The sequence below is a fragment of the Dufourea novaeangliae genome, unplaced genomic scaffold, assembly GCF_001272555.1.
Source record: "Dufourea novaeangliae isolate 0120121106 unplaced genomic scaffold, ASM127255v1 scaffold48, whole genome shotgun sequence".
Classification (NCBI taxonomy): Eukaryota; Metazoa; Arthropoda; class Insecta; order Hymenoptera; family Halictidae; genus Dufourea; species Dufourea novaeangliae.
Genome location: NW_015373938.1, coordinates 2128915 through 2141877, shown reverse-complemented (window position 1 = coordinate 2141877; position 12963 = coordinate 2128915). Strand labels below are relative to the sequence as shown.

The window sequence follows — 12963 nt, the reverse complement described above, 5'->3', positions numbered from 1 at the left end:
CCACTTCAAGAGTGACAAAGTTCTTGGCTTGCTTCCCGAGGGCTTTATATTCAACATAGTGAATTGCTGTATATCATATGCGATATTCACCTTTTTTTGTACACCTTATATACAAGGGCTATAAATTTTATAATTTCTAAAAATCACTCTCAATCATCCTCTGAACTTTCATCGAACGATGCGCTGTCTTCTACTTGTGCAATAAGAATATCCATTCTACCTTCCATCAGTTCATTGTGATGTAAATATTCATCTTCTATTTTCTGTACATGCGTACAATAAGATTTCCACTTTTCAACAGCAATTTGATAAAAACTATTCAAAAGAAAGTCTTTGTTCTCTTTTAACTTGGTAGATAAACATTCTTTGTCAACCTTATTTTTAATATCCCACCAGACCAATTCTATTGGATTAAGGTCCACATGATATGGTGGAAGCCTTAATACTTCATGACCATGGCTTTGTAGAAGTTTATCAAAAGCAGATTCCTTTGATGCTGGGTACACTTTAATGTTCTGCATAACTGTTGATTTAATGTTTTCATTGAAACAATGATATGGTGTGTTATCTACAATGACCACAGAAGTCTGTGGCAAATTGGGTATTACAAGCTCTCTAACCCACTTCATAAAAGTAGTGCCGTTTATATTGCTGTGTTCATCCTGTTTTGGTGTTTTTGACTTAAACAATAATAAGCTATTAAGAATAAATCCCATTTCTCCTCCACCACGAACAATAATAACCTTCTTGCCTCTGGAGATCTCTTCAGGCGATTGCCAGCATTTAGTTGTAATACTCAATGTATGCCAGTCAGTTGTACCAAGATACACAATAATTTGATTGCTTTGTCTGAATTTCTTTATGGCTTGCAAATATTTTAGTCTCCAAGACACTATATCTGGCTTTTCAGTTAACAGTTTCCTATTGGACTGATCGTTTGCATTCCATTCAAATCCAAGATCTCTTATTTTTAAGCGAAGAGATTCTCTACTGCAAGTTAGTGTACCATCTTCACGTAGAGCGTTCAATAGATTTGTTAAAGATGGATACTCTTTTCTAACAAGATAAAATTCGTGTATTTTTCTCCGTATAGCTCCTTCAGCAAAGGGACTAAATTCAATTTTATTTTGACCACCTCGCTTTTTCGGAGCAAATGGAAAAGTGGAATCTTCGTCAGTAATAGATTTTTTCCTTTCTCGTACAATTCTATTTATAGTCGAGCGCGAAACACCAGTGGCGTCTGATGTGGATTCGAGAACATTGTACTCTAAAAGGAACTTTTTCTTGTTTTCTGCCAAATATGCGTATACATTGTATACAATTTCTCTCGCTTGACTTCCAAGAGGACGATGTCTGCCACATATCGACGAAGTGGAAAGCGACTGTTCACTGGTGGTTGCCATGTTTATTTTATCACTTTCTGATAGATTATAATAATCACAAATTATGTTTTCAATGAAACTTGTTGACTCAACCGTACGCATATTAAATGGTGCTAAACATTTGCACGTCTCTTCTTATTGAATGTTTAACGTTGAATCTATGAAAGACCTGATTAAAACCACAGAAGAGGTGTAATACATATTTAACACTTAACAACCCAATACTTTTGATTCCGTATGTAAATTAATGTGAAAATGTGTCCGTCGGACACTACTATGTCCATATACATGTATGTATGCAGAGTTGGGCAGAATTTTATTCGAATAATACACAGTGAAAAGCAGCAGGTGTCGTTCTGAGATTTAAACAGTAAATGAGATTAACCCTCTATGGGTCCGTGTAACTTTCAAATCACATACTAATGTATCGATATTTTATTAAATAATTTAACTCTTGTCATAAGGTGGCGTATACATCTTGTTATATAATATCTTCTTACTAACCAATAACATTATAAAACAAACAATTGCTGAAAAAGACATGTTGGGTTCATTATTAATCTGTATTTTAAATGTATAGTCCTGAAAAAAATTCGGCTCATATAGGGTTAAATAATTGTTCGACAAATGTCGATTCATTCATAAAGAAGTATTATTTTATTATAAAAATTCCAATTTCCATGTTTAAACAATTATAAAGGACGAAATACTTTTTTTATCTTTTATTCGTTATTCGAAACTTTTTGTGTAGAGTCTAGATAATTAGTTTGCCCATCTCTGTATGTATGTATGCCCATACCGTATCCAGTATGTACAGATCAGTGATCACGTGACAGCTCTCCGCCATAGTTGTTTTGACGGATTTTATTACATAGTATAGTAAAATGTGGTAAAGTGTATTGAAGTCAATTGAAGTGAATGAACTGTATACAGAAATGGCCCTTGTAAAACCATTTAACGTATTACTTTTGCACAATGTGAAAAGGTAATCTTGGTAATTTTATAAAATATACGTACCTTTTAACATTGTAAGCCTATACCAGTTTATCTCATAAATTCTTTTGTACACTCTTTAATATAAGTTTCTCCATATAACCTTAAATTGCGATATCTGATTATTATAGTACGAATGTTTATGCAAATTCACAAGTTGTGGTCTCAGTATGTAAAAACTAGAATTATGCAGAATTTAATTTGCCGTGTTAGGGGTCTGAATGTGGTAATGACAGTACGTAGATATTATTATATTTTGTTAAAACTTTACTGCACTACCTGTTGCAGGTTAGCAGATGTTATAAATGCATAAATCTTCGTAGCTAGTGATTTCTTTTAATGATTTATGTATTGCTAATGCTTGTAAGTGTTCCGTGAATAATTTTATTAAATAGTATTAAAGAATCAATGAGTGTAATAAATGTTGAACCTTAAAATTTAAAGAGAAACGCTACAACTATCAAATATTTTAATTCAATTGAATAAACGGGTTTCATAGCAATTAAAAATAGGGAATAAAGAAGGGAATTTAATAACTACAAGGACATTTTTGAACAAGAGTGGTATTCACTGATTCATTGAGTAAAAGCTAAATTATAAATATTTATAAATCTTTGGTAGAAAAACAATAGTTTACTGGCATAATAAAAATATCTGGAAGTATATAGTCATTTACACTAAAAAAATTCTTTGAGTATGAAAGATTAACTAATAATGAATAATATAATATTATACATTTTTTAGATGTATACCAATAAACATCATCCAGCAGTACAGTATGTTTCCAAGTTCTTATAGAAATCCAATTTTTAAAAAAGATGAACAAGAAAAAGTACTTCAAAGTGAAGAAGGAATTACATTAGCTCATATGCCTATTAAATCAGCCTTTACCTCTGATACATCGTCTGAATTTCATGATGTACTTGCTAGGTATACAATTTAACTTTTAATTAAACGAAAAACCTCAATAGTTCAGTATTTATTATTCGTATTTATCAGGAAATTCATGAACTATATAATGCGTGATGGTAGAAAAGTATTAGCTAGATCATTACTGGAAAAAACATTTGAAAATATTAAAGTAATGCAATTAGAACATTATAATAAGTCATCACCTGAACAAAAACAATATATTGAATTGAATCCAAAAGTAATTTTGGAACGCGCCATACAGAATTGTACTCCAATTTTGCAATTGAAAAAGATTAAAAAGGGTGGAATTACTTATCAGGTAAGAACATACTTTCATTTAAATTCATACAAATAAAAAAAAATTCTTAACGACATAAGGAATTTTTTTTATCGTTTATAGGTTCCAGTACCAGTGACTGATACAAGAGCTAGTTTTTTGTCAATGAATTGGTTAATTCGAAGTGCAAAAGGAGAAGCAACTAAAACACCATTACCTACAGTGTTAGCACGTGAACTTCTTGATGCTGCTAGTAATAAGGTATGTATATAAATATTCTATTTAAATACTACCCTGCTCATAACTAAATGGAAAGGCCTTAGTCCTACATTAGACCAGTGTGAAATTACAACTACCTAAGTGTTTTTCATATGTTTATGTACATACATACATACATAGGAAATTCATTGTTTTTGAAGAAAAGACACAATAAAGTCATATATTCTGCTAGGTACTAATGTTTATTAAGAGACATTTGAGAAGAAAAAGATCTGAGGAAATTTTCAAATCTGCGTCACTTCTTGTTAGTCTATTCCCGGGTTTCCCAAACTTTTTCTGCAATGGAACACTTCGCAAACCCGGAAATTTTAACGGAACACAGCTTATTTTTTAGGTTGGGTAATTCCTACTAGTAAATTAAAAAAAAATGTTATTAAAACACATTATTTATTTAGTAATTATTTTTAAATATAAAACTATAATATAATATAAACATAAAAATATGAATAAATAAAGCGCTTAATGACTTTGATGATAAAACCTTTCCAAATTGTCGCGGAACACCTATTCAGGTTCAGCGGAACACAGTTTGGGAAACCCTGGTCTATACTTAATGCTTAAATGTATCTCATTTTTAGATACACATTTTCAGAGTCCTTTTATTAACAGCTACTTTAATCAAAATCAACCAGAAGCCTATAAAATTTTTATTGAAATATTTATTTTATTTTGCTTTATATATTTACGTCTAATATAAATGCATGACATTCATTTTCTAGATAATATTATATTAGTAATTATTTAATAATTTACAATGGTTTATATTTCAGGGACGAGTCGTCAAAAAAAAGCAAGAATTACATAGACAGTGTGAAGCAAATCGGGCTTATGCGCATTTTAGATGGACATAAATATAAAAACTAGTCTTATAAATAATATATTCATATTAAGAACTAAGGCATTGTTCATACGAGCATTTATTTATATAAAGTGAGAACATAACTGTGTATTCAATACAAAATATGACCCTTAAATACCCAGTATATAAGCCATATATTCTTTTTGAACGGTTTGTCCGTATGGTATGGTTAGTTTCAAATTGTGTTTACAATTTTTAATCATCAATACTCTATATACCATATAAAACACGTTCTTACGACATTCTGAAATTGGTATAATATTCTCGATGTCAGTTTTTAGATCTATCCTTTTACCCCAATAACTTAAATATGATACTATTACTTGTTGGTTCTTTTCATTGAAATATATATATCCAACAGCATTGGTCAACAGTATAGTAGCAATATGAATTGAAATGGTAAACCAACAACCTAAAACACATGATAAAAAAAATTACATAAGTTTAAGATATTTTAATGAAAAACTGCCTTTCATGCAATCCTTAATGTACCTCTCTTAAATACAATGGATGGTAATACTATAGCGAGACAGTCAATCCAGTAGTGCTATAGATCAGTGTTTTCCAAATTATGTAAGGAAAGTGAATAAGTGTTCCGTAAAAGATTATTTTTACGTGTTTTGTTTTAAACAATTAACTTCCGAGAATAAATGTTTGTTTTTTCTTAACGCTTAGATTTACTCATTTATTTTATTTATTATTTATATCTAGCTACTCCGCAAAATAACCAAGGTGTTGCATTAAAATTTCAGGATTTGTGAAGTGTTCCATTGTTGAAAAAGTTTGGGAAACACTGCTATAAAGTACTTTTTGCAGGTCTGATCAAACAAAAATCTTAAAACTTCATCAGAAAACTTAAGGATATTCATGCCAAAAACTTTAGAAAGCAATATAAACAAAAATTAATTTGTAAGGAAAATATGTTAGACAGTACAAGACAAGGTGTCGATTCTTTACTATTGTAGATTACTGACTGATATCTCGAATGAAACTTTATTTACAATATTATTGGGTCAACCATTTCACTATATTGTTACCATTTACTGTAAATATTTACTGAATTGATTTAATATTGTATCGATATTAATTTTCAAAGGTTTATTCATGAACAGAATAAAATATATTTATTTACAATTGGAATAAAGGAGATTTTATAAATCTACTGTAGGTTTTGATCCACCTGGAAATCATATATCCCTTTTCATTATGGAAATGATTATGGAATTTATCTATATTCTACAGAGTATAGATTATAGAGTAATTTGTAAACTATAGAATACTTTGTTTTCTAGATAAAGCTTGAATGGTATAATGCAATATTAGAGGAAACTGCTTTATGTTGTTCTATTTCATTTCTTATTTAGTAGAGTTGCGTACAGTATTTTAACTTACTAAGGAGTAGGATTGTTTCACAACCAGATGGTGAAATAAAACCTATCCATTGTAAACCTACGCATGGTAATATACATGCCCCACACATAATAGTTTGATTACGCTTTGCTAGATTTAACATGGCCAAATATTTTATTTTTGGAAAACTATAGATTATTTCATAATCGGGAAATATTTGTGATTTCTTTTTCGGAATAATGTCTTGTTGATCTGTTATTTGACTGCAATGTCGAAATATATTACTATTAAAAGATAACCGATGTATTAACCGTTCATAAAGTTTAACTTTTTGTAAATGCATAGAAGTTCGTATCATTTTGTCTACACAAAACAAGTTTCTTTCTTCACGTTAAAGACTAACTGTTAAAGTACACCAACGAGTAAACTCGGCTTTCGCTAGGGGAAAAAGTGAGGTAGGCGAAGGGCCTCCTACCATTTAGTTTTGACAATTACTGAAATTTATGCCAAATTAACATTCGGTTTAACATTTATTTCAGTACCTGAAATAAATTTTGCTAAATGGTAGGAACCTTTTTTCTTACGCCACTTTTTTCCCTAACGGAAGCGAGTTTGTTCGCGGGTGTACAACAGCATCCTTGACCATGTGGTTTCTTCCCTAGGCTTCCCTATTGTGCCCTATAGTCGATTTTACTTTGGACAAGAGATTACCTAACCTAGAAATTTAACCTTATACAAGTCTGCAATGGCGGATTAAACAGAGTATAAGGGTGTCTCAAAAAGATGGGGCAATCCGCAACATGGACATTCCTTATGCAGATACAAATCGAAAAGTCTTCACCGTTTTGCAATCTGAAGCTCCATTTCCGAGATATTAGCAGTTAAACGAAATCGACTTGCCCGCATTGGGGCTTACCCGGTTCAACCCGCCTATTACAGAATTCTGTTAAAATTTAAAACCCAAAGAAAGTCTAAAACCTAAACTGATTCTGCAGCAGAATTTCTGCTGTGCATAAAATATTAAGAAATAAATGTCCATAAAATACAAACAGCGATAGAGCGTGCATTTTTGGAATAACAGTAAAGAAATTTCAAGATTTTTCTCGCTGCGATTTATATCATAGAACATCGTGACATAGATGAGAGTATAGTTTCGCATAGTGTCTTCTGGGGGGCAGAAGGCAAACTCTGCTTCTGCTAGGGCAGAAAGACTTCCTATTGTTGCGTATTCGCCTGTATCGTTCATTTGATTTAGAATGCCATCTATATTATATATGTATACTGTATGTTCTTTTAAAGGCGCTAATTCAACTCTTAAAATTAATTGATTAAGTATCAAAATATAATGTTTATTAGTTAGTTGTTAAGGAATTGTTCATAGAATAGGTGAAACGCTCGTGTGAAAGATAAAATTGTCCAATCACATTAGTTATTAAAGATTTTATTCATAAAAATTTGTTAAAGAAAACAGAAAAACCATCATGTATAAAAACTAATAGGAAATTAAAACGTTATTCAATTAAGAACCTGATTCTGGCATATAATTGTAAACCTGTATTTAAAAGCTTCAAATATTTGCATTGTTCATTTTGTGTTAAATGAAATTGTATTTCATTTAAATTGAGTTATTTGTTATCGTTTAAATTTATATTAATAAAAACAATAAGTTGAAGTTTATAAGAAAAAGTTATCCTTTACAAATTGGAAATAATAACGAGCAGAGCGGATTATCGCTTCACGGGCACCAACCCAGCTCTTTGATTTATATTTTCCCCAAATTTGGATGTAACACTACCACTTGGTAAATTTACTTTAAGTACTGAAACAAATGTTAAATCGAACGTTAATTTGGCATAAATTTCAGTAATTTCCGAATACCAAGTGGTAGGAGGCCCTTATTCTTACGCCGATTTTTCCCCTAGCTGAAGCAGAGTTTGTTCGTGGGTGAACACTATTTTGTTCGGCGATTACGCTTCGTTGTACGCGCACACGCCGATGCAGCTGTCAACTATATTACTGATTGTTACTGATCACGACAAGTTTGTGGTGACGTGCACTTTGATTTTTATGGTAGAAAATTGAGTGACCATTAAATACAAGTGTTTAGAAGTAACAATAAAATAGGATATTCGTGTGTCTTGTTCATCAAAAAATAAAATTGCACAAATGGTGCGCTTGCAGCAAAACACGTATACTACATTGTTAATATCTTGCAGAAAGGTCTCCTAAGAGAGGAGTGCCTTTAATAAGTGGTTCTTCGTTTATTAGTTAGCTATTGAGAATCTTGAAAATGACTGATAACCGTGGAAATTTTTCAATTCCAACTAATCAAAGTAAGTCACAAAACTATAAATGTTTACAGTAAATATAATGGTGCATCTAGCTACATAACCTAAATATTATTTTATTGATAGGAAATCATATAATTGCATTGTGTATATACACACAAACACACACACACACACACACACACACACACACACACACACACACACACACACACACACACACACACACACACACACACACACACACACACACACACACACACACACACACACACACACACACACACACACACACACACACACACACACACACACACACACACACACACACACACACACACACACACACACACACACACACACACACACACACACACACACACACACACACACACACACACACACACACACACACACACATGTATATATATATATCTATATATGTACATATATGGCTTATAATTTGTACAAAGCAATGTTTCTAATAACCTTGTAATTTTCAGAATCTTATTTTTCATTTTCAGGTTCCAGCAGATCATTTAGTTCTCTACGTATGGAGTTTGGACCTATCAATGACGTTCAAAACGATATGTCAGGTATAATATATGCATGCATGTAATTAGACTATGTACTCATAGACAGTTGTATATATATGCATATATGTGTGTCATGATATCATTTAGCTTTCTTAATTGTTCCCTCAAGAATACAGAAAATGGTCTTTTATTATTTTTCAGTTTATAATTTAATTTTACTAAATACATCCACCTGAGGTTTAGTTTAATATGTATGTTTATGTACAGTCATATAAGAAGTATATATATTTACAGATACATTCTAATATTTAAAATTTTTAACAGGAAATCCTAGTTGAACTTTGGAAAATTTACCTTTTCTCAGATCAGAATGATATATTTTATATACTTTTATAATTTTGAACAAAGCTAATATACAGTAACATAGAGTACTTGATTATTTGATTATGTTAAGAAAAATGTTTTGTATTGTGAAATAATATTTTAGAAAGTATACTTTCTCATATTTCTTTTCTATATTTATAGGATTACAGTTATATTAGAACATAATAGCAGCTTCATTTAATATGTTTTAATGCTAGTTTTTAAATTCTCAATAAGCAAAGAAATTTAATGTATATAAATGTACATACTTGGTTCTCAGTATATCAGAAATAAGTAATAGAAATATTCTAACCACTGTTGCTTTGAATGTCATATACAGGGTGATTCTAATAACTGGGCTGGGCTATAGCTCTGTTCCAAGGGAAGTTAGAAAAAAATCGTAGAGGAAAATTTTGCATTGTTTAACAAGCTCTATCATACAACTATTATTCTTTTCACGCATACATGGGTGCACTTGCAAACTGCAATTGCATTTTTCTTTAAATGGAACGCTACGATTTTTTTTGCATAAATTGATCCCTCGTGTCATTCTGCATGTAAAAGGTATCAGGTAAGGTCATTTATGCATTGACAGAACATTTTGCATTATGCATACATGGAACATTTTACGAGATATTTCACTTTTTACACAATTACTATGTTAGCATTAAATCATTACCACTACTGTATTTACTAACATTGTACTTACACACACACACACACACACACACATAGTGTCCCATACCTTGTATTCTGGTAATAAGGTGTATTCACAACCTGTTGTTTCGGTAACTGATTTAAAAGAAACAATTAAAAGTAATTGTTTAAATGTGAATACTGAACAACTAACCAATGTAATGAAAAATGTAAAAAATTGTTTGGTCAAAAATAAAACACCAATTCTAGAGAAGTTTATTCTGATGCTGATAATATTTTGTTATCTGGATGATGTAAGGCACATCTTGTAACTTTCTGGTCAAAAAGTGGTTCATTTTTTCTTTGTGCCTCGATAACATGATCATGAAAAAACAATGAACAAACGTGAATTTTCACAATGAATAGGAATTGTTAATCGTCATTATGGAAAAATTAGAGTGTGTAATTATTCACAGTTTGTTAGTCTAGTTGTACATTCACGAATAGTTAACTGTTGAATTAATGAGGTACAATGTTATACTGACAATGTTATACTATATAATATTGGCTTGAATATTGTCGTTTTCTGTTCAATGTTTAAGTGTAAACTTTCCCTCAGCCACTGATACATAATTGATAAAGAAACAATGAGGAATAAAATTTGTATATTGTATCAGTGGCTAACGCAAATGTTGACACAGTTTTTTAACAGATCGTTGGTCGAGTGATTCCTAGGAAGCTTTAAAAGCTAATATAGCTATAATTGTAAATTTACATTTATTTTCACCATCGACATTTTAATCTTTTCGAGGTTAAGATGTAAATGGTGAAGATAAATGTAAATATATACAGGGTATACCTCAAGTACATGTTTCAGTACTTTAAGTGGTGGTAGAAGGGGAGCTGAAATGGTAGAGAAATGTTCCACGAGACCTATGTCTGATTTGCTTTCAGTGTACAGTAATACAGCCTTAAAGTTTTAACATGTCTTCAGCTGTTAAAGCTATGCTAAGAGTCATAGAGTTTTGAAATTTCATAGGTTCATTAATGAGTAGAAATAGAACTTATAAGTGCGTAATATATTTTGTTGTATCTCCTATACTTTAGTTGTTAAATTCGTTATGTTCATAGAAAAGAACTCAGTTCGACAGATAATCTTGAGAAATTACTGTAAAATGAAAAAAGTCTGGACATGCTATTATAGAACATATTTTGTTCGATTTCAACTTGCTCATCACCTATTAATGTATTAAAACACATACTTAGAACAGTCTGTATATATCATACATAATTTAATAATGTTTTGCTTGTTTTATAACAGAAAAACGAAGACAGTTGAAATGTAGTTTTCAAACACAAGGAAGTGAGATGACACTAATCAATTCAACAAATTCTTCCCTTTCCAATTCAACTGGAGCTACAGCAGCTTGTCCACCCATGTGAGATATCCATTCAAGAACGATACAAGAAAATTCACACTTATATTTTGAAATAATGTCTTCTGATAAAATTATTATTACATTTAACAATAGATCTTTTCGTCCGAGTTTGCCTTTAGCTTTACCCAAACTGCCACTGAGACCACGTACTACAATGCCAGCAGATCTTCCTGATAAAGCAAGGTATTTAAATTACGCGATTAACAATCAAGTATGTATGTAATTTATTTATACAATAACGAGAAAGATTGCAATATAATCGTAGGGATAAGTTACGAATGTGTCAGTCCATGCAAAGTACTGGAAAATTGCAGCTAAAACCAAATGTGATATATGATTTCACGAGTGAAGATCTTCAAGATTTAGGAGAAATAGGACGTGGTGGTTTTGGCACTGTAAATAAAATGATTCATAGGATAAGTAACACTGTTATGGCTGTGAAGGTATATAATTTAATTTCATTATTATAAAAAAGTCACCATAACGTTCACAATTTGAAATTCCTTTTTATAGAGAATTCGTTCTACGGTGGATGAAAGGGAACAGAAGCAACTACTAATGGATTTAGAAGTTGTAATGAAATCTAATGAATGTCCATGCATCGTGCAGTTTTACGGAGCCTTATTTAAAGAAGTAAGTCCATAAGTACTCATATAATAATAATTATTGGTACTCCATTGTCGACCCTGAACGTTTATTGAAATTTTACATAAATAATAGTTCTTAATACAGGATTTTATGTTTCCTCTGTTTAATAAAATTTTGTTTCATTTCGTTTAGGGTGATTGTTGGATTTGCATGGAACTGATGGACACTTCGTTGGATATACTTTATAAGTTTATCCATGAGGTATTGAAGGATAGAATACCAGAACGTATTTTAGGAAAAATTACTGTCGCTACAGTGAAAGCGTTGAATTACCTCAAGGAAAAGTTGAGAATAATTCATAGGGATGTGAAACCTAGCAATATCTTATTAGACCGACATGGTAATATAAAACTGTGCGACTTTGGTATATCAGGACAGTTAGTAGATTCTATTGCACGCACTCGAGACGCTGGATGCAGACCGTACATGGCTGTATGTAAAGTAACAAATTAAATGGAAGGCATTAAGAATATTTCATGGATACGTTGACGAAGTTAATGTTATGGTGATATTTTAGCCGGAAAGGATAGATCCTCAGCGTGCCAGGGGCTATGATGTGAGAAGCGACGTATGGTCATTGGGAATAACATTAATGGAAGTTGCTACAGGTTATTTCCCATATCCCAAGTGGAATTCAGTGTTCGAGCAGCTTTATCAAGTGGTTCAAGGTGATCCACCGCGGTTATCGCCCAATGAAAATGGAAATCATTTTACTATGGATTTTGTGAACTTTGTGAATACATGGTAAATTAATTTGATATCCAACACTTACGAATTCTTATAAATCGTTGCGTTCAACTAGATAATGCCCACTTATCCGATTTTTTCCTTAAAGTTTAATTAAAGAAGAGACACAACGGCCGAAGTATAACAAATTGTTGGAACATCCCTTTATCAGAAAAGCAGAAGACGATACAGTGGATGTGGATGCTTACATAAGCGGTGTTCTTGACAACATGGTTCTCAGGGGTTTAACGCCTTTTACCACTAATCGACATTAA

The 12963-nt window shown here is 31.5% G+C and overlaps 4 protein-coding genes across 4 annotated transcripts; 2 read left to right on the top strand and 2 right to left on the bottom strand.

Moving 5' to 3' along the window:
- Positions 1–149: 149 nt before the first annotated feature.
- On the bottom strand, positions 150–1403 carry LOC107185528. Its single transcript, XM_015573223.1, has one exon. The coding sequence runs from the start codon at positions 1401–1403 to the stop codon at positions 150–152; it is 1254 nt and encodes a 417-aa protein (XP_015428709.1).
- A 914-nt stretch (positions 1404–2317) lies between these two features.
- Positions 2318–4705, top strand: LOC107185527 (28S ribosomal protein S7, mitochondrial). The gene is made up of 5 exons (XM_015573222.1): positions 2318–2367; positions 3120–3305; positions 3375–3606; positions 3688–3825; positions 4614–4705. The coding sequence occupies exons 1-5, from the start codon at positions 2318–2320 to the stop codon at positions 4692–4694; spliced, it is 687 nt and encodes a 228-aa protein (XP_015428708.1). The 3' UTR covers positions 4695–4705.
- Positions 4706–4789: 84 nt separating this feature from the next.
- On the bottom strand, positions 4790–6958 carry LOC107185526 (transmembrane protein 186). The gene is made up of 3 exons (XM_015573221.1): positions 6894–6958; positions 6095–6315; positions 4790–5114 (listed from the first exon to the last, which is right to left on the bottom strand). The coding sequence occupies exons 1-3, from the start codon at positions 6956–6958 to the stop codon at positions 4813–4815; spliced, it is 588 nt and encodes a 195-aa protein (XP_015428707.1). The 3' UTR covers positions 4790–4812.
- A 1384-nt stretch (positions 6959–8342) lies between these two features.
- Positions 8343–12963, top strand: LOC107185525 (dual specificity mitogen-activated protein kinase kinase 4). The gene is made up of 9 exons (XM_015573220.1): positions 8343–8385; positions 8865–8936; positions 11197–11314; positions 11408–11497; positions 11580–11757; positions 11828–11947; positions 12095–12394; positions 12480–12706; positions 12798–12963. The coding sequence occupies exons 1-9, from the start codon at positions 8343–8345 to the stop codon at positions 12961–12963; spliced, it is 1314 nt and encodes a 437-aa protein (XP_015428706.1).